The sequence below is a fragment of the Dama dama genome, chromosome 20 (assembly GCF_033118175.1).
Source record: "Dama dama isolate Ldn47 chromosome 20, ASM3311817v1, whole genome shotgun sequence".
NCBI lineage: Eukaryota > Metazoa > Chordata > Mammalia > Artiodactyla > Cervidae > Dama > Dama dama.
In genome coordinates, this window is record NC_083700.1 from 98982864 (window position 1) to 99004612 (window position 21749).

The following is a 21749-nucleotide window of genomic DNA, read 5'->3' on the forward strand; positions in this document are numbered from 1 at the left end:
GGCGCCAGGACTCAAGGCTGGACTCCTTTCTAACTTAGAAGCCCCCATGCACCCAGCAGCCACCTGAGAGCCCTACTCATGTTGCTTCTCCCACCTCTGACCCTGGGGCTTCATCCATCCAGGGTCTATTGGTTTCTGAGCTGTCACTGCCTCCTGGATTTAAGCCCTCTCAGTCGCCCTACCACCCACCCCCTCAGTCCCAGTGCTAAGTTGATCCCAACCCAGTACGTTCTGTTCTGACTCTCAGACCTCTGCTGCCTGAGGACTGACATGTCTCGCCAAGTGTTTATAGCTCAACGGGGTGGCTAGCTCAGGGGGGTGGCCCTGCTTACCTGCTTATCTGCCCCAGTGTGTGTGTGGGTGTGTGGGTGTGCTGCAGAATCTGCTCAGACAAGGGAAAGGCCAGCTGGGCCTCAGCACCTCTGCACGTGCCGGGCAGCCAAGGGGCAGGAAGCTGGGGAATGGCTTACCTGTCCAAGGCGGGGGTCAGGCGGTACTCTTTGGTGACGGACAGGATGGCTTTGATCAGATTGTCTGTGGACAGGGGAGGGAGGCAACTGTTAGAGATCACTTAAGGGTTCCCAGAAGATGTTTGCTGATGAGCTGAAGGCCTGTGTTCCCGGGGCTAAGATGGGGGAGGGAGCTCCACACACAAGGCTGGGCCACTAGCCTAACTTTCTCCCTGAGAAAGGAGATGCAGGCGGGAGAACAGGCATGTGCGCACGCCTCTGCCTGAAGCCTGACGGCACCCGCACGCAGCTCCTTCCTCGGGCCTCCCTGGCCCCTTCTTAGCAGTCTCAGCTGGCTGTTGGAAACTCTGCAGTCAGGCCCCAGGGACATGCACCCTCAGGTGTGGGCCTTGCCTGGGAGCTGGGGCATCAGTCTCCCCAAGAACGGGAGTGCCGGTTAAAGAGAGAGGCCACACGATGACTCTGCGTCCCCACCAAGCAGACACCAGGAAGCAACGGAGGGGACACCAATGGGGAAGAGCTCAAGTGGTCCCAGCCAGGTCCCCAGCTCAGGCCACTTGGCCTCATTTTCTGAGACCGCCTTCCCCTCACTTCCTCCCTCTAACACTGCCGATCCCTCATCCTGTTCTTGCCAGGCTGTCTTTACCACCTTACATCTTCAAGCCCTGTGACCTGGCACCTGCCCACCTGCTCTCCACTCAGGCTGCCTGTAGCAAGGGCTCTGTGACATCTCTGCTCTCAGATCCTATGACCATATTCAGACCTTGTTCTTCTTGGCATCTCTCTGGCTCTGGCAATGATGACTGCTCTCCTTTCAAATTTTGGTATAACAAGACCATTATTGTATAACAGATGATACTATCAGCCTTGGACTCAAATCCTGGCTCTGTTGCTTATGAGTTCTGTGACCTTAGATAAATCACTTAGCTGTCTTTGAGGTTTAGTTTCCTCATGTTTCAAATGAAGACGGTAATTCCTACAGTGCAGAATTGTTAGGAAGATAAAAAGATAATGTACATAAAGACCTAAAGATAAATAAGCTGGTATGACCACAGTGGGAAACATCTTCATATCAAATAAAGATGTAGCTATGCACAAACACCTTGCAACTCTCCTCCTAGGTGGACAGCATCAGAAAAGTCACACATTTGTTTAAGGAAACATGTACAAGAACATTCATTGCAGAACTGTTTGTAATAGCAAAATGTTGGAGGCAACCTAAAAGTCAACCAAAGTATATTATCTATGGTGAAACAGATCACCAGCCCAGATGGGATGCATTAGACAAGTGCTTGGGCCTGGTGCACTGGGAAGACCCAGAGGAATCGGGTGGAGAGGGAGGTGGGAGGGGAGATCGGGATGGGGAATACGCGTAACTCTATGGCTGATTCATATCAATGTATGACAAAACCCACTGAAATGTTGTGAAGTAATTAGCCTCCAACTAAAAAAAAAAAAAAAAAAAAAAATACACACTCAAAAAAAAAAAAAAAAAAGAAAGCTATTAATTCCAGGAAAAAAAAATAAAAAAATAAAAGTCAACCAAAGGAAAACGGATTAAATGTGGTATATGTAATACTATACAGTAGTTACAAAATCAATGACCTAGAGTAACCTGTACCAATACAGATACATCTGAAGAGTATAAGCAAAAAAATCAATTTGAAAGACACACACATATGCAATACTGTTTATAAAGTTCAAAAACATGCAAAAACCATGCCATATTTTTAATGGATATTTAAATAGACTGGAGAAATATATAAACAGGCATGAAGCCATAACACCAAAACCAGGATACCAGTCTCCTGGGAAAGGCAGGGGATGTAGGAAAGGTTACATGGAGCTTGAACTGTATCTCATGTGTTATTTCTGAACTGAGTAGAGAGTACGTGGGTATTCATTATATCAGTCTTTATGCTTTCTTATAAGACTGAAATACTTCATGTAAAGAAAAGATGCTTCCAAAATTAAACATAACAATCTTTTATTTTTTTTCCCTTTAAAAAAAAATTTTTATTTATTTTTAATTGGAGGATAATTGCTTCACAATATTGTGTTGGTTTCTGCCATACGTCACCATGAATCACCCAGAGGCATACATATGTCCATTTCCTGTTGAACCTCCCTCCTACCTCCCACTTCATCCCACCCTTCTAGGTTGTCACAGAGCATCAGATTGAGCTCCCTGCTGACATACAGCAAATCCCCACTGACTGTCTATTTCACATATGGTAATGCATATGTTTCCATGCTACTCGCTCAATTTGTCCTATCCTCTAACCTCATAATTTTTTAAAAGGTGGAGTGGAAAATACTGTTAGATGCAGCTGAGAGGTCAAGTTAAGGACTGAAAAGTATCCTTGGGCTCTCATGGGGGGCTCTGAGCAGTTTCACTGAAGTGGTGGTGAGGGGGTTGGGGGGAAGACATTCTTCAGGAGTAAATAGTGAGGAAGAGGAGACAATTGGCATGGGCAATCTTTCCAGAAGTCAAATGAGAGAGGGTCAGGGTGACATTCCTTTAAGGAACGTTCTATACTAATTGACTTCAGACACACTTTGGGGAAGGTCACAGATCCCCTCCTTTTCCTACCTGTAAGGAAAAGCATACTGCTGTTAACTGCCCAAGGCCAAGGCTATGGACTGGGTTTTTGTTTTCTAGGAGGGGAACCTTAGCAGAATGGTCATAAACTATGGGATACTTTTTCTTGCTGGATGATGGGCTCTGTATTGGCCTTTCCTGCCCTTTATAGCTTAGTAGGATCAGAATCTCGAGTGAGGGTTTATGAGAAAAGTTAGGCTGCTTGGCTCCTTGCACCCATGAAAAAGGGGTTCATATGGTTCAAGCCAACCTTGGAGGTTTTGAAGGTCAAGGCTCCAGTTCAAGACTATTCTTTTGTTGGCCACTGTCTTCTTTTCAGGGAGGGGTGGGCTGGCTGAGTAGAGGGTTTGGGCATTCTGGAGTCTGCTAGCCAAACGATATCACCCTTTAACAGTCATCTTATTTAATTCTGACCACAACCTAATACAGTGGTCTTATTCTCTCCATGTAACTGATGAAAAAACTAAAGCAAAAACATGTGAGCAACTTATCCATGGTCACAGCTAGTAGAAAGGTAGACCTGGGATCTGATCCTTCTATGTATGATGTAAAGCCAAAAATCTACCATGCCCTGAAATAGGAGCAGAAAATCTGATATGGAAACAGAACCATTAAACTCTCAGTGATGCGAAAGTCTTTTGTCAGGAGCTGTATGGTGAGGTTCCTGAGGCAATGGAAGGGGACAGTTCTGAGAGTATGGGAGGGAAAGGTTGGCCTTGGACAGGATAAGGAAGGACTGGAGGGAAGGCTACATAAGGTGAAAAACATCAGGAGGGGTTGACGGAGGGGTCTGGGGGCAGTCATGGGGCACGGCCTCTATTTCCCCTGGGATGTCCCCCTAGTCCTCTAGGATTTCATACCGAGTCCTCCAGCACGGATGTCTCAGGCACCCCTTTTGGGTGGTCTCACAGCACTGTGTTCTTCTCTCATCAGAGGCCTTATTGTCCTGTCCTGCCCCCCACGTACCTGCGTCTGCGTCAGACTGGAGCTTTGTGAGGGGGAGGACCACAACTGTCTACTCTACTGCTATGTACCTAGCCCCCAGCAAAGTGGAAAGCTCTGAGTAAAGAGTCCACTAAAGAAGTAGGAAAAAAGAAAGGACAGGAAAGAGGGAGAGGAGGTACGGCATTGTTGGGGGGGGGGGTTCCCCAGCAGAGAGACTTCTGAGGGTACAGCCCTGCCCTGAAGCCCAGGGAGGTAACCTGGGAGACAAGATGTTCATATAGAGTGGGGCAGGGTCCCCAACATACCTTGACCTTTGATCCCAAAAGGCGGCACAAATTCCCGGATCCTAGCCCACTTGCGGAAGGAGTCATCCAGGAACATGGGTGCTGGCTTGGAGAACCTGGAATACAACAGGGCTGTTGAGGGTCCCAGAGTGTACTAGGCTGCAGTGCTGGCTGGCATCTGTCTTGACTGTGGATCTGCTGGAAGCCAGCCACTATGTTCCAGCACCCCCTGGCGACCCCAGCCTACTCACTGGGTAGTTCCTATGTGGGATCTGATAGAGCTTGTTCAGCCGAGCCTGGGTTTGGAGGAGTGGGCCTGGTCTGGCCACACCAGTGGCCAGCTGCCGGAGTGGAGAGACAGGATGCACTCAGCAGGGATCAACATCCCCGAGCTGGATGCTCTCTGGCAGGTTATCCATGCCTGCATCTATCCCACAAGCACGGCTGTCCTCGCTGTTCCTGCAAGCTGGAAACTCAGAGATGAGATGCTGTCCAGTGAGCAAAAAAATACCCTCAAATACAGCCAGTGCAGAGAGACAGAATTTGGGAGAGAATTCTGGGAGGTGGACCACCCAGGGTGTGGAGAAAGGAGACTCCATGGTGAGAGGGCAAAGCAGGTGAACAGCCATAGGAGCTAGAGGTTTGACCGAAGGGAATATTTGTAGTATCCTGTAGCTAAGAGGCAGGCAGGGCTGAGCGGAGGCTACAGAGGAGCAGAAGGCTGAGCACTCTGCTGGCAGAGAGGAGGACAAAGGGAACACTAAGTTCCCGGGGAGGTGGGGGAGGGACATGGAGCTTGCAGGGAAGGCAAATTATGGTCTGGAGGAAAGATGGGAGGGAAAAGGGGAGAGGGGGAAGCATGAAGTGATGCTGAGCTTGGGAGAGAAACGGGAACCTCGTGGGAAGCCAGGGAGTGGGCAGGGCAGGGGGGAGGCTGGGAGGTAGGGATGGCATCAGAGGGGTGCAGAAGGAAGTGAGCAGAGTGAGAGGAACAAGAGGAACCAAGCTCTTCAGAGATGCTTGGACAACACAACCAGACTGGAACCTAGCACCCTGGTTTTGAGACCTTGAAAAGACAGCCCTGGAGATGGCCAGCACCTGGTCACTTCCTGGGTGTGGACCTCTGCTCAGGGCCTTCCTGGCTGAGAATGAAGGTGTACAGGCCTCGGCCTCGGTGGCTGTCTCTGTAACAGCCTGAATCACCCCACTGAAAACCTGAAGACTGGAGGAAAGGGCTCTCCTGGCCCAGAAGTTAGAACTCACCCCTCCCGGCGAACTCTAACCTCAGCATCCATTTCTCATTCCCATCATCACTAACATTGTTACAATCACCAGGCCCAGGGGGAATCACAGCAGTAATCACTTGGAGGTCTAATGTTATTGGAGATTTTGAAGCGAACTTGAAAGAGGCAGAAAGGTTTCAGTGCTGCTGCCTCCCCAGCCTTTGCTGCCAGGAAGAAGCTGTCAACACTCGACAGCTTGGGAGGGCCATTCCTGCACACTGGCTTTCTTCTCAGCTCACTACCCTTCTGAGTGCAAGAGTCAGTCATGTTTCTCATACCTGGTACACACAGTCTAAGTGAATCGATACATCTGATGTTTTACCAGAGGCCCCGAGGATCCTGGCCAGAGTCCACAAGCTCCCTGGATAAGCCTGGGGCAAGCACCTCTGTGTCAGGCTTGAGCTTATAAAAGTTTAGCAGCTTCTCAGTCAGGCATGGACAGGATTTTATCTGCTTCCCAGGATATTGGATGTTATATGCTAGTAAAATTTCCTAAGATCTAGCCAAATGATCTCAATACATTATTTTCTTTGTCTTTTCCCTTCCCCCATCTTTCCAGCTGATTAGAAAGTTCATTATGTTAATTGTTACTAAAAAAAAAAAAAAAAAAACCTATATTTTTGGTGTTGCTTGTAATATGTGTTACTTTTGGGAGAAAGATACAAATAGGCATGCACACACACATACAAGTAAAAATACTCATAATCCTACAACACAGAGACCATTAACCTTGGGTATATTTCTGTACTGATTTTCCTTTTCCCATACTATTTTTTAGATTGCTCTGTAAACTACTTTTTTCACCTTATAATATTATGAAAATATTGCTCTGTAAATAGAACAAAAACCATTCTGCTGGTAACCTGAATAAAAAATGATTCCCCTAATAGAATGTACAGGGATACACAAATGAAAAGATATGTTGAAACCATTAGATTTTACATCTCTTTTCTCTTAAGCTGGTTTCCTTGTTTATAGTGATATTAACATAATTTATGTTAATATCCACACATATAGATACACACACAAAATGCAGAGGGCAGATTCAAGATAATACCATCAATAATAACACTATCATTACTAAAAATGATTTAAAGTTTCTTTATAGTTCTCTTTGCTTTAGGGTATATCCCACTAGAGAAGTACAGATAAATTATTTTACTTTTGCAAAATTATTTTGAAATAATCCTGCTGAGTTCACTTCATCAACAATACATAGTTGATGTATGTTTCACTTTGTGTCTTAAAATTTGCTTATTCCTCATTTTAATTTAATTTTGTTTTATGATGACATAAAACTATAGAATTCCAGAATTAAATTCACAAAGCAAGATATATTCAGAGAAATCAAACTTTTATTTGTGTCTGACTCCTGTTACTTTTAGTCCCATTTAGCATTCATTTTTATTAGTTTTTAATTTTTCCTCCATGTTTTTTTGAGATAAGCAAATATATATGTGTGTGAATTCCTATGCCCTTCTATATTTAGTAAAATGTAACATATACACTGTTTTACTTTTTTATTTTTTTCACTGATATTCAATATACTCTGGTGATCAATGCACAGCAGTAGATAGAGTTATATACTTGATGATACCTCATTATGGTTATGTACATATATTATTTCAGTGGTTCCCTGGGTTATTTCTGGTCTTTCTCAGAGTAGTTACCACTAACAGTCATAACAATGAACAACCATGTATCCATCTTTTTTTATTTGCCAGTGTGTCTTTGGAATAGATTCTTAGAGTTGGGTTTGCTGGATCAAAGGGAAAATGCATATACACAGTTTTGATCCATAGCCAAACTCCACTCCACCAGGATGTATGACAGTATCATATTCCCCACAGCCTCCCCGACAGAGTATACTGTTGAACATTTCAATTTTGCCAGTCTGACAAAAAGTATCTTAGTGTGGTTTTAATTTGTATTCCTTTTACTATGCTTTGAATTGAACATAGTTATATATGGAAGGGCCATTTGCAGTTCTTTTTCTGTGAATTTTGTACATTATCTCTTGCCCATTTTCTCAAAGGGTTATCGGTCTTTTTCTTCTATTTGTCCCAGCTTTATTAAGATATAATTGACTATAAATGATATATAACACTGTGTAAGTTTAAGGTGTACAACATTGATTTCATACACATACATGGCAATATGATCACCACCACAGCATTAACTAACAGTCTTCTCTCTCTCTCTTTTGAAGCTCTTGATATATTATATATATAAACCATTTGAGATGCGATTACAAATAAATTTCTGAGTTTATTTATTTATTCACTTGGCTTGTGGTGTTTTCTTGCTTTCTTTTTCCCCCTTTTAACACTAGATTTTTTTTAATGCAGTCAATTTATTAATCTTTTCCCTTATTGCTTCTGGGTTTTGAGTTTTAGTTTAAAAGGTTTTCTTCATTCACATGTTATGTTTCCCTCTTTATTAGAATTCCATTGATCTCTTCAGTCTCTCTTGCCAGGATGCTGTAGCCTCTTGTTCCATTGTCTTTTGTCTCATCCATAAGGCAAAATCCAATCAAAGATTAATCAAATCTGACACTCTTACACTTTATGAACTCAAAGTGCTGCTAGAACACACACACACACACACACACACACACACACAGGCTGGTTCCCCTACAAATTCATGGACTTGAGCCTTAGGTAAGCCCTCACACTTGCTCAGTGGCTATTGCAAATCTTCACTCTCCATGAACTCTATCCTTTTTCAGCCTTATCTAAGTAGACATTCTCTTCTTTTCTCTCACTTAACAGACAAAATCAAGCTTATCAGATAGGAACTCCTTGCACTTCTTCCTTTGTCACCTCACCTCAGATCCATTAAATCTGGTCTCTCCATCACGCTATGCAGCCCACTCCTGTCTGTTTCCCACTAAGCATGCAGTAAGCTCAGGTCTCTCCTATGTGAAAACTAACTCTAATGGTAGAAAGCGAAGGGAAACTAAAGAGCCTCTTGATGAGGGTGAAGGAGGAGAGGGAAAAACCCGGCTTAAAACTCAACATTCAAAAAACTAAGATCATGGCATCTGGTCCCGTCACTTCATGGCAAATGAGGGGGTGGAGAGGAGAAAGAAGCAATGACCTATTTTCTCTTCTTGGGCTCCAAAATTACTGCAGATGGTGACTGTAGTCATGAGATTAGAAGATTCTTGCTTCCTCAAAGGAAGGCTATGAAAAACCTAGACAGTGTATTAAAAAGCAAAGACATCCCTTTGCTGACAAAGGTCCGTATAGTCAAAGCTATGGTCTTTCCAGTAGTCATGTACGGATGTGAGAGTTGGGCTATAAAGAAAGCTGAACACTGAAGAATTGTTGCTTTCAAACTGTGGTGCTAGAGGAGACTCTTGAGAGTCCCTTGGACAGCAAGGACATTAAACCAGTCAATTCTAAGGGAACTCAACCCTGAATATTCCCTGGAAGGACTGATGCTGAAGCTGAAGCTCCAGTACTTTGGTCATCAGATGTGAAGAGCAAACTCACTGGAAAAGACCCTGATGCTGGGAAAGACTGAAGGCAGAAGGAGAAGAGGGTAACAGAGGATGAGATGGTTGGATGGCATCACCGATTCAATGGACATGAACTTGGGCAAACCTCAGGAGATGGTGAGGGACAGGGAGGCCTGGCATGCTGCAGTCCAGGGGGTCGCAAAGAGTCAGACACAACTTAATGACTGAACAACGACAACAACAAACTAACTAATTCAAACTCTCCTGACCATGTGCCCATGCTACCAATCTCTCTCCATCCTTTCATGGCAAAACTTCGAGAAAGAGCGGTGGATATTCTGTCTCAGCTTCCTCATCTCCTATTCACTCCTTGATCTACTGCTATCTGGATTTTATTCCTTTGAGACTAGTTGTGTTCTATCAACCTTGCACTATTTGTAGCTCCCTGAACATGCTGGTCTTCATGGATTTACACACGCAGTCTCTGCCTGAAATGTAGCCCCCTAACCATTCCCTGTATTACCCCACCCCTTTCCCTCTTTATTTGCCTGGAAAATCCCTTCTCAATCTTAAGGTTGAGGGTGCTTTCCCTGGACAGCCTTCCTCACTCCCCCAGGCAGACCTGTACTCTTTCACTAGGATTTCCACTGCACTTTGTTCAGCCCCCAGGAGGTGGCTCAGTGCCTGCAGAGGCCTTGGAAGCTGAGCCGGGGGCCATAAACAACAGGAAATGGGGTGGGGTGATGGTACAGGTGGGGTATGCGTTTGTTTGTGTTAACTGTGCCGGCGGTCTGGGCAGAGCCCCAGGCTACACCTGCAGGAGAATTCCGGGGCTTCTGTCCAGAGACCACTGCCAGTCTGGGGTCCAGCCAGGGTGGAGGTGGCCCTTGAGGTGCAGAATAACTGGCCAGACTAGCAGGGTTGTGGGATGCCTGACCTGCTTGCCCTGGCCTAGGGGGTAGTGGGGCAGGGTGGGGCAGGGTGGGGCAGGCTCCAGCAGACAGGCCCCAGCCCGCCAGCTCTGCCAGCTCTGCTGAGAACCCCAGCACGAGAAGCAGCCCTGAGATCAGGTTTCAGGAGGGTGTGTGTGAGTGCGTGAGAAGGAAGAGGGGAACGAGGAGGCGGAAGCTGCACTAGGATCTGTGCGTCTTTTTCTTCTTGGACGGTAGAGCATAGTAGAGTAGAGACTTGGGACTCTAGGAGGGCACATGCTAAGGGTGGGTCTGACCCCCTGTGCCTCTCATGGCGAGGTTGGAACCCCAGGACCCATGTGACTGCCCTGCCCACCTACCTATAAACTGAGCGAGGTCGATGACTCGGCACATTGGTCAGTCAGCCCGCCAGGATGGGCAACCCAGGACCCCCCTACCCCCAGCACACACAAAGGACTCTCCCAGCTCATTTAATGCTCAGCAGTGTGGCAGAGGTGCAGTGTAGAAAGTGAATGTCCCCAATCCTGGTTCACCAACCTAAACCATTTCCTAAGACCCGGAACATCAAGCCTGTTCCCAGAGACCAGCAGGGAAGTTAACTGGGTCTCACTAACAACGAGGGGAGTGGTTCTTTATGGGCACCAGCAGACCCAGAACAGGGTCTTCCTCCTAGTTCCTACCAACCCAGCAGAGAAGCTGCCTCCAGATGTGAGTTTGCTGGATTAAGGCAACACACAGCTTCGGCCCTCCATCTGTGCCTACTGGGTTGGGTGACCAGCCTTCTGGCCACTTCTCACAGTAAGGATGAAGAGCCCAAGCAGCCTGGGAGACAAAAGGAGGGCAGAGCCCAGGAGTGGGTCCTGACACCAGGGGCCACAGCACAGCAGTCTGCCGGACTCAGCCATAGGCCAAAAGAGTGAGACTGTCATCCAACGGGGTAAAAGCCAAACCCCAGAGATCCTCCTTTCTAGAATCTGCTCTGGGAAGCGAAGGGGTGGACAAAGCAGAGGGACACACATTCTCTAGAATCCACTCGATCTCGTTTGGGATCTCGCCGTGGCAGTCCCACCATGAATGGCCCTGCACTGTCAGACTCTGGTATATGTCCAAGCAAGCCAGATGAGCACTTTGCCCATGCCTTGTCCAGCTTCCATTCTTCTGTCACTTCTCCTAACCCACCTGAATGGGTCCCACGGAAGAGTAGGAGTTAGAGGAGAAAGGGTCGTGAATCTGCAAGACAGGTGGATCTATGTCCTGCGAGAAGAGGCAGGGAAGACAAACAGCAGGTATCAACCAACCAAACATGAGCACAAAGCGGCAGCCTCCAACCCTACGCAGGATGAGCTGGAGCTGGAGCAGGCAGCCCCGTCCAACAACTGCTTGCCTGCGTAGTGGCGGGTCCTGTGCTTAGCACGGGCTGGGGACCTAAGGTAAACTAGCTTTGGTCCTGCCCCTCAGGAGCTAATGGTAGACACAGGCAAACAAATGACCATAAGAAAATAAGTCTGCACATTCTGTGTTTTGGAATAGGGAAGGGTGGGGCTTCCCTGGTGGTTCAGACAGTGAAGAATCTGCCTGTAGTGCAAAGAGACTTGTGTTCCATCCCTGGGTCAGGAAGATCCCCTGGAGAAGGGAACGGCTACCCACTCCATTATTCTTGTCTAAAGAATTCCATGGACAGAGGAGCTTGGTGGGCTATAGTACATGGGGTCACAAAAGAGTCAGACATGAGTGAGTGACTAAACAACAACAACATAAAGGTCTCAGACCAACTTAGGGTTTAGGAAAACCTTAAAGGAGATGCTGAGCCTTGAAAGAAAAGTAAATGTGAGCTTGTGGAGCATGATGGGAAAAATATTGATTTGAGGAGAAGGGAAATGCAGACAAAGGCTCAGGAGGGAAGAGAACCAGAATCGACCCTCCCTTCAAGGCGAAGAGAGAGACTGCTGAGGCCGCCAGAGTGGAGCAGCATGCACCAAGGGCAGGGGAGCTTCAGCCTGGCCCCCACCCGGTGACCTACCCTCTAGTCCCATCCAGGCAGGTGCAGCATGAGGAAGGAGTGAGTGGGCAAGTGTGTTCTGACTGGGTGCAAATTAGGTACAAGGCAGCTGAGGAGCAGGCTCTGCACAGAGGGAAAAGGCCAGGGCAGGGCGTGCGTCAGCACTGCAGGGGTTGGCCTGATGCCCCAAGGCGGTGTCAGGACCAATTTCAAGCTGGATCATCACTGGTAACTTGGGGCACTCGGTTCATGCTCTTTCTTGTTGGCACCTTGCAGTGGATATCTGTGTTCCTTCCTCCTTCTTCTATAAAGCACCCACTTCTTATTCCATATGGTCCTCGTTGAGCTGACTCCCCACTGCTGCTTAGATGGGCGTGTGGCACAGGCTGGCCACTCAAGATACTTCACCTCTCGGAACCACAGTAATTGACTTGACAATGGGCACTTGAGCCAAAATACTAAGACCTATGCGCCCAGAGCCCATGCTCCACAACAGGAGAAGCCAAACTCACTGCAATGAGAAGCCTGCACACCACAAAGAGAGAGTAGCTCCTGTTTGATGCAACTAGAGAAAAGTCCCTGCAGCAATGAAGACCCAGCACAACCAAAAAAAAAAAAAAAAAAACACAAAAACCAACACAGCCACACTCATTCATTTACCCAACAATGTCTATGGTTGCTTTAATGCTGTGCCAGCAGATTTGAGTAGTTGTGGCAGAGAGTACATAGCCTGCAAAGCTGAAAATATTTACTATCTGGACCTTTCAGAAAGAAAAAATTTGTCACCTGTGGGCCTAGAACTGCTGGAGCCATCTTTTGTGGTTACACAGAGGAACTGTCTGCAGAACGGTCAAGCCCAGGGAAAACAGAGCCAAGATATGGGAGAAAAACACTGAGTCCTAGTCCAGGTGGGCCTGAAGATACTTCAGCTCTGAACATAACAATTACATAAATGAATCAATTTCCTTTCTGCTTGAATTAGTTTGATATAGGCTTCTACCAACTACTTTATACTTGAGGATAAAGTTTAAGCTTTTTAGTCTGGTTTACAAAGCCCCAGACTGTGATCTGATTTCCTTATGCTGACCTCCCTGCTTCAGATAACCCATCTCATCTCCTCCCTTTCCCTAAGGTTTAGCCATGTCCAACAACTTACAGATTCTAGACCTTGCCAGGCTCTTTAATACCTCCACGCCTTTTCACTTGTTGTGCCCTTTGCCTGGAATTCTTTTCCCCTTCAATCACATTTCTGCTGGATTTCTTCAGCCCGACTCTAGCGTCTTTGCCTCTGCACGGGTCGGGTCTTACCCGAGCCACATGGGGCTGATGGAGCCTCTGCAGGTCCCCACTGTTCGTGCGCCCTCCTGGCACTGACTGCACACTAATGTGCCTGTTCCCTCCCCGGCACACGGCCAGGATGCAGCAGGTGCTCAATAGATGACCACTGGCTGGAAGAGGGAAAAGAACTTGGGGTGACCGGCTCCAAAGTGCAGGCCCCCATGGGCCAGTGCAGGCTGAGTTCTGCCCACCTGTGGAGCTCTGAGGGCGGCTTTGTGCAGCTCCTCATGGGCACTTTGACCCCCCTGCTCCAAAGTAATGTCCAGGCTTCCAGTGACGTCCCTACTGTTTCCTAGCAAACCCCTCCTGCTCGGAAATGCTGCCAGCTGCTGCCCCTCCTTCTGTTTAGGGACTCTGGCCACATCTGTGTCCAGACAGGCTGGAGCCACATGCATGACATGTGTGACAGACAGGGAGGCCTGTGCTGAAGGAGGCCCTCAAGGGGGCAGTGCCTGGACTGCTGTTGACAGGGCTCCCCGACTCTGCTGACAGACTGTACCCAGCATGGACCAAGGAGGAAGGGAAGGGGCCCGACGTCCTGGTAAGAAGAGGGAAGTGTGGGGAGGTGAGGAGAGGACCACGAGCTGAGAAGCCACAAGAGGCAAGAGCACCTCCCCCAGTCAGAGCTTGGATGACGGCCAGACTGTCTACAGAGGCCACGTAACCCAGAGCCCAAGGACACAATCCCAGCCCCAGTGACCACTCTCCGGCTCTCTAATACTTGCTAAGCCCCAGCTTATCCCAGGTACCACGCTAGTCCCTGGGAATATGACAATACAGCTCAGAGTCCTGGCTTCATGGATGATGGCTGAGGCAGCAAATACACACACAGAGGCAACAGTGAAATGTGTGACCCATGACAGCTCTAATAACAGCAGTCTACAGTTACTGAGCTTTTGCAGTATTCTAGACACTGTCTGAAGTGCTGTACGCTTGTCATCTATTTCCTCCTCACAAGAGCCCCATGGATGGACACCATGTCATCCATACTTTATCATACTGCCTTTGGGACACACCAAAGTCAGTGGGCCCCTGGGGAAGTGCAGTCAGGGATGGAGAGGGGACGGAAGCAGACCACAGTGGGTGGTGCAGGGAGAGAAGTGAGAGCGTTTCAGAGAAAGGCCATTTCTACAGAAACATGGTGGTGGAGCAGAGAACAGAAACGGACTGGGAGCTGGCGAGTAAAACAGGAGGGGGAAGAACTGAGCCTGCTTGTACTGGGGGAAGGAGCCAGCAGAGAAATGGGGGACAGGGTACGAGAGACAGAGGGGCAGCAGCAGAGAGGCCCCGGGAGGCGAGGGGACCAGATCAGAGTAGGAGGGAAGGGACACAGAGGGCCGACTGACTTTTCCCTGGGAAATGGGGGAGCAGGCGAGAGTGGCTTCTCTGCTAGGTGTGCTGGGAGCTGGGGGAACCCCATTTCTCTGGGGAATCTCTGAGGTTAAGGGTTATGGGCGTGAAGGTGTGAGCTGTGGTAACTGAAGAGGTTTGGAGCCGTCACTGTAAGTCAGCCAGGGATGGGATGACTGAGCAATGCTGAATACTAGGAGAGTCTGGAGACCTCTCTCTCCACCAGGATGCCACAGTGGGACCGATACATGTATTCGTGCGTCTCTGTTAACAGTTCGGCAACTCAGAAGCAGAAGCAGAAAGAGTGGCTGGATCCGTTTCATCAAGTTTGGACCCTGCCTTACGAGGTGAGTCAGAGGCACACGGGAGTGTGACAGACGTGGTGGGGATGTCAATGATGGATAGGACCGTGGTGGAAGGGTGGAATTTCTGGCTTTGATGGGGGGAAAGGAGAGGCCAAGCAGAGGCAGTTGATCAACCAAAACTTAGGAGTCATTCTTTGCTTTTTTAGTCCCATATGCGCAGATCATCACATTCTCCCAAGAGAAATACCTATTTTATAAACAACCCTCTATCTTGCCAATTGGACGGAGTCATTCTTGACTCATTTATTTTTCCTGTCTATCTCTTACCTGTTCCTCAGTAAATCCTGTTCACCCACTAATCTCTGTGTCCACTGCTACCACCCAAATCACCCAAATCATCACCCTGGGACCAGTGGTCAGTGACCAGCTTCCACCCTGGACCCTCCATTCCATTCCTAGACTAGCCAGAAGGATACCCCTAAATCATCAACCACATAAGGACATTCCTCTGCCTAAAACCTTCCCACCGCCTCTGATCAAAATCAAACCACAGACAATGACTAATCTCCCTCATCTGCCTCTCATTTTATTTCAGGTCCTCCTCCTGACTGAGCCCGAAACAGTACATATTGGCCTTCCATCCAGTCCTTGAATACAACAAACGTCTTCCTGCCTCTGGACCTTTCTGGAACCCCTGTGGACCTTCAAGGCTGGCTCTTCATTTTCATTCAGATCTCTGTTCACATGTCACCTCTTCAGAGAGATCTTCTCCAACCCCTCTGTTGAGGGTGGGTTTCCTCCTCCTGTCTCTATCACTCACCTTTGTTTTATTTTCTTCATAAACATTCAGCACCATTTAAAATTATCTTGTTCATTTGCTTATTGTCTCATGTGTGTGTGCTTGCTTAGTTACTCAGTTGTGTCAGACTCTGCGACCCCATGGACTGTAGTCCGACAGGCTCCTAGGTCCATGGGATTTTCTAGCGCAGAATACTGGAGTGGGTTGCCACTGCCTCCTCTAGGGGATCTTCCCAGCCCGGGGATCAAACCCACATTTTCTGCATTGGCAAGGGGATTCTTTACCACTGAGTCACCCAGGAAGCCCTATTTAGTAAACTAGAACAAGATAAATACTGTGGGGGAGAAAGTTATGGCAAGGTTTATAGCAGCAGTTGAGTGTTGAACAGGATGGTTTCAGGGTTCACTTCATGAGAAAGGTGAAATGTGAATACAGACTGGGAGGAGGTAAGGGAGTAAGACAGATGGATATCTGGAGGGGAATATTCCAAGAGGGGCAACAGCTCCAGGAAAAGCCCCAAGGCAGCAAGGAGTATGGCTGTTGTACAGTGAGCAGAGGGAGGGTAGTGGGCGGTGAAAAAAGAGAGGAAATGGCAGGGGACGGGGGGATCATGGATGGCCTTGGAGACCATTGTAAGGACCTCACCTTTTACTCTGATTGAGACAGGAAGATACTGCACATGAGGAGAGGTTGATCTTCAAAGCTGAGTGGACACTGCCTCCACGTTATCAAGGGGAAAGGAGGAAGAAGTGGAGCAGGTGCTGGTGGTTTTAAAGATTTGGTGGGAGTCAGATCTCTGATCTCATCTCATAAATACTAATTCAGCATCTACCTGCTATGCTAGGCACAATTTTAGGTCCTGGGGGATATGGCACTGAACAAAATAGGCAGATCCCTAGTCACACAGAGCTTGCGTTCTCCAGTTATAATGAACTGGTACACATAAGAGAGGTAAAGAATCTACCTGTCAATCTAGGAGACATGAGTTTGAGCCCTGGGTCAGGAAGATCTCCTGGAGGAGGAGATGGCATCCCACTCCAATATTCTTGCCTGGAGAATATCATGGACAGAGGAGCCTGGTGGGCTACAGTCCATAGGGTCACAAAGAGTTGGACAGGACTGAAGCTACTAAACAACAACAATTTACTAAATAATTTACTTACAAGTTATTTATGGTTGGTGTTTACCTGTAAGACTATGAGCTTCATCAAGGTAAGCTCTTGAGATGAGGAGAGTACCTTGTATCCTGCAGGTGGGCCCTTAATACATTCACAAGTATCCTTAGAAGAGAAAGGCACAGGGAGATTTTACCACAATCAGGAAAAAAGGCAATATGACCTCAGGGACAGAGTCTGAAGTGATGTGGCCACAAGCCAAGGAACATCAGCAGCTGCTAGAAGTGGGGAGAGGTAAGGTACGGACTGCCTCCCAGAGCATCCGGAGGGAGTGCAGCCCTGCTCACACCTTGATTTCAGCCCAAAGATGCTAATGCTGGACTTCTGGCTTCTGGAGCCATGAGAGAATAATTTGTTACATCAACAACAGGAAACGAGTACAGGTATGCTATTTTCTGAGCCCCAAAGGAAAATAGATTTTCCAGAAGAAGGGTTCAGCCGTTTCTTCTCTCTGCTCAGAAATTAGACAATATGACAGAGAATGAGCAGCAGCTGTGTTCTCAGATGAGCCCCTCTACTTTCAGAGAAGGGGGCTGAGGAAGGCAGCCTGGATGAGGACTCAAGGGCATCACTGTCGACCACCACCTGCTCTGCCTCCCACCTCTGCTGACAGTCCCTGGAAGCACTGCGAGGAAAAGCCTGGAATATGTGACTGTTTCAGGAGGGTCCAAGTTCCAAACATCCGGATGCCTATGTCCAGCTGGTGGCTGCTGAGTCTCCATCTTACTCTCAGAATCTCTACCCTGAGTTCGAGTCTTATGTCCAACTGCTTCTGGAACATCTTGTCCGAGATACTCCACCGGCACCTATGCTCCATGTATTTTTTAAAAGGAGTCTATTATCTCCCCGTAACCCTAGTTCTCTCTCTCTCTCTCTTTTTCTCTCTTTTTTCAATGAATATCACCCAAATCACAGGCCGAGGGGCAACCTCTCCAGCTGTTCACTGCCTCTAGAGCCTGAGCGCGATCTAACTGCTTCTCTCTGCAGGGAAGTGTGAGGGACATGCAAACCTCAGCCAGGGAAGTCTGAAGTCCTTGAACCCATGTGGCTGGATTTCATCACACTTCTCCTCACTGCTCCAGGCTGGGCAATACATTAATGTAGACTGCTCTTGGGATTCCCATGCCTAGCTGGGGGCTCTGGTCCTATCTGGAATACACTCACTACCTCCTTTGGTCCAGGGGTTCCAGCATTATTCTTGACTTTGGAGACCTTTGGAGGCTTCAGCGGCAGAATTCTCTCTCCCCAGACACCAGATCAATTGCCAAGCGGAATGGGTCAAGCTGATAGATGGGAACCCTGCCTATCATAGTCCTGTTGTCAACATACACAGGGAGATTGTCCTACAGTAAGAATTTCGGGTCCTGTGCAAACACTGATGCTGCTACTCTTGTTACTTCTGCCATTTCTCACCTCTACATGGGTGTCCTGGCCCCTGCAAACCCAAGAGGTCCTACATCTGAACTTATGACAAGCTAAGAAGCACTCTGAGAAAGACTGTCTTATCACTGTGCGTTATCTTCTCCCTCACCTGCCTAAAACTTAGAACAGTAGGTAATCAGTGGACAGATGAATAAATAGCACATGAGGCAGGGATTTGTCACAGACAAAAACCACTGAGCTGCAGCCTTTCAATCTCCTCTTTCACACCCATCCATTCTGAGCTCCCCTGCTCTCTGCTGCACTCAGCACCCCATCACCCTTCAGAAAACCACCAGGAAGAGAACCACTTTCTATAGGTCATTATAGGGACCTTCCCAAGATACAACACTACTAATGCCTGGTAGAGTAAAGGGTCCTGGACACAAGCAAGCCCCAACCCATCTTGTCCCCTCCTTGGAATATCTTTAGATGTTCCATATTATTGATAGCACTGAGTTAGGCTCAGATCTCTAGATTTTCCTGCCCTCAGCCCCTTATGAGGGCCTCTATGACTTACTCTCTTACACATGACAGCCAAGAGCTTCAATTCTGACACTGGTCTGGGTCTCTGCCCCCAGGCTCTTTATGACCTTAGCTGCTTTTCTGATCTCTGGCAGCCTTGACCATTGACCAATCTATGGCCACGGACCATTAATGACCCTTGGGTTTGGTAATGTCTAACACCACCTTCCTTAGCAGGTCCCTACCCTCTAAGTGCAAGTTTGGTCAAAGATAAAGTGAAAAAGAGAAACTCTGAAACAGTTATCATCAGTCTCCATATTTATAGTCTATTCCTTTTTCAAAAAGCAGGAAGTAGGAGAGATAAGCTTCCTTTTAAATCTAAACTGGTAAACTTCAAGGAAGACCTACTTTGCCTTCTCCTCCTCCAGTGATCTTACTCTCTACCCTATCTCAGCTATTTATTCCTATACTATATCCTAGACCAAGCCACTACTAAAGCCCTTTCTAATCTCAATCTCAGACTCTCAGTCTCCAACTATCTTCACCTATCCGTATCCGGGTCTATAGCTCACCTGCTTTTCTAGCAAAACTCCAACAATCCTTCAGCACACTAGGATCTACAAGCCACTAGTTCTACCATCTTTTCACTGTCCTTCACCTCCTTATGTTCTGACTGCTGTTCTCACCCAGCTTAAATTCCAAACCAACCACCTCCCTGTATTCATCCTCAACTTCTGTGCTCCTCCTTCATTCAGCTACAAGACAACTCCTGTTAAATCCCACATCCTACCTACTCTGGACATGGACCTGTGCAGATGAATGTAGCTCAGCAGAGGAAAATGCATGCTGGCTCATCTCACCTTAAATTTGAGTGATAGACATGGCAACAACCTAACTGTCCATCAATGGATGAATAGATAAAGAAAATGTCTCTCTCTCACACACACACTGGGATGTTATTCAGCCATAAAAAATTAAATCTTGCCATTTGTGACAACATGAATAGATCTTGAGGGCACTATGCTAAGTCAGATAAGTTAGACAGAGAAAGACAAATACCATATGATCTCACTTATGTGTGGAATACAAAACAAAAAGTTCAAGTATACAGAAAAGTTGAAAGAACAATGCCATGACCACCTGGATTCAGTTATCACACATTTCTTTACCAAAACACACCTTGAGAAGGAGCTATCTATACTCCTCATTTCTTTCTTTTCAAAAAAAAAAAAAATTTATTGAAGGATAGTCAATTTACAATGTTGTGCCAATCTCTGCTGAATAGCAAATGATTCAGTTATATACCTATGTACATTTTAAAATATTCTTTTCCATAAAGGTTTATCACAGGATAAGTGTTTTGCAAAAGAGCAGGGAAAAGAGATGTGATACTATATGTAGAAGCATTTATGCTATTGCATCAGGAGAAAGAGGAGTCAGAGGACTACCACCTCTTGGTGTGGAGGTCTGAGAGAAAACCCAACGGGGCACCTAGACGAGAGAAATGGACGAAATTCGGGAGATAAAAATCAACTGAGGATCCATCAGAGTTTCTAGACAGGATTTATCAAGTTTATAAGTGCTACACAGAAATAGACCTTGAGGCCCCTGAGAACGTAAGGATGATAAATATGACCTTCATCAGGCAAAGCCGCCCCAGAGATTAAAAAATTAAAGAAATTAGATGGTGTATTTGAAATGAATCCTTCTCCATTAGTAGATGTTGTTTTTAAAGTATTCAATAGTAAGGAACAGCGACAGAGCAAGGAGATGAGCAATGGAATGCAGCTTTTCAGGTAACAGCATTGAAAATGAGTAACCTAAAGAAGAGCTTAGACTCAGTGGTAAAAAATCCGCCTGCCAATGTAAGAGATGCAGATTCGATCCCTAGGTTAGGAAGATCCCCTGGAGAAGGAAATGGCAACTCACTCCAGTATTCTTGCCTGGAAAATCCCATGGACAGAGGAGCTTAGCAGGCTACAGTCCATGGGGTTGCAGAGTCTGACACTACTGATCACACACGCAAACTGAATATTTTCCCCTGTGCTATACAGTAGAACCTTGTTGTTTATCCATTCTAAATGTAATAGTTTACATCTGGCTAATCCCAAACGCCCAGTCCTTCTTTCCTCCACCCACCTCCCCCTTGGCAACCACATGTCTGTTCTCTCTCTGTGAGTCTATTTCTGTTTTGTATATAAGTTCATTTGTGCCATATTTTACATTCCACATGTAAGTGATATCATATGACATTTGTCTTTCTCTTTCTGACTGAACTTTACACTCACCATTTCTGATCTCTCTCTTCTCACTTCTCTTTAATCCATTCTCCAAACTGATCATTCCAGGTCACCAATTACTTTCATGATGCTTAACTTAATGGTCAGTTCTCATATAATGACCATACAATATTCTGATTTGCCTGGAGCCATCTTGGTTATATATGTTATCCTGGAGTAACTATTAATAATACCCATTTTCATTCTCTGAAGTGTCCTAGTTTGGACAACAATTTATGCAATTGCCCTACCACCCAGCAATATATTATATAGTTCATTACTCCTCTTGATATACTTGCTTAGTTTGGCTTCCAGAACACCACACTGTCCAGGTTCTGCTGCTATCATTCTGCACATGCCTTCTTTGCAGTTTCTTCCGCGTCTCCATTACCACTACAGGTTGCTGTGCCCAAGGGCTCAATCCTGGCTTCTCCTTCTACATTCACTTATGTGACCACCTCTTCCATTTTCACAGCCTGCCTGCCTCCCTCCCGTGAATGCCAGACTTGAACACCCCCTGCCTTTTCAATATCTCCATCTGGATGTTTAAGAGGCATCTCATGCTTTGCATGTTTAAACTTGAGTTCCTGATACTCCCCCTAAAACCTGCTCTTCTTGCAATCACTCCCCATCTTGCTAAG

At 46.8% G+C, this 21749-nt stretch overlaps 1 protein-coding gene and 1 long non-coding RNA gene across 4 annotated transcripts in view; one reads left to right on the forward strand and one right to left on the reverse strand.

Moving 5' to 3' along the window:
* The window catches only part of ST3GAL3 (ST3 beta-galactoside alpha-2,3-sialyltransferase 3), a 205732-nt gene that overhangs the window by 21863 nt on the left and 162120 nt on the right, over positions 1-21749 (reverse strand). For all 3 annotated transcript variants that reach the window (XM_061122149.1, XM_061122150.1, XM_061122151.1), the window contains 2 exons: positions 4323-4417; positions 471-534 (listed from right to left, as the gene is read on the reverse strand). In XM_061122149.1, the coding sequence (XP_060978132.1) occupies positions 471-534; positions 4323-4417 (159 nt within the window). The remainder of the gene's footprint in view (positions 1-470; positions 535-4322; positions 4418-21749) is intronic.
* Positions 14465-15816, forward strand: LOC133040340 (uncharacterized). The gene is made up of 3 exons (XR_009688952.1): positions 14465-14569; positions 14941-15013; positions 15567-15816. It is a non-coding gene; the product is annotated as an uncharacterized LOC133040340 (long non-coding RNA).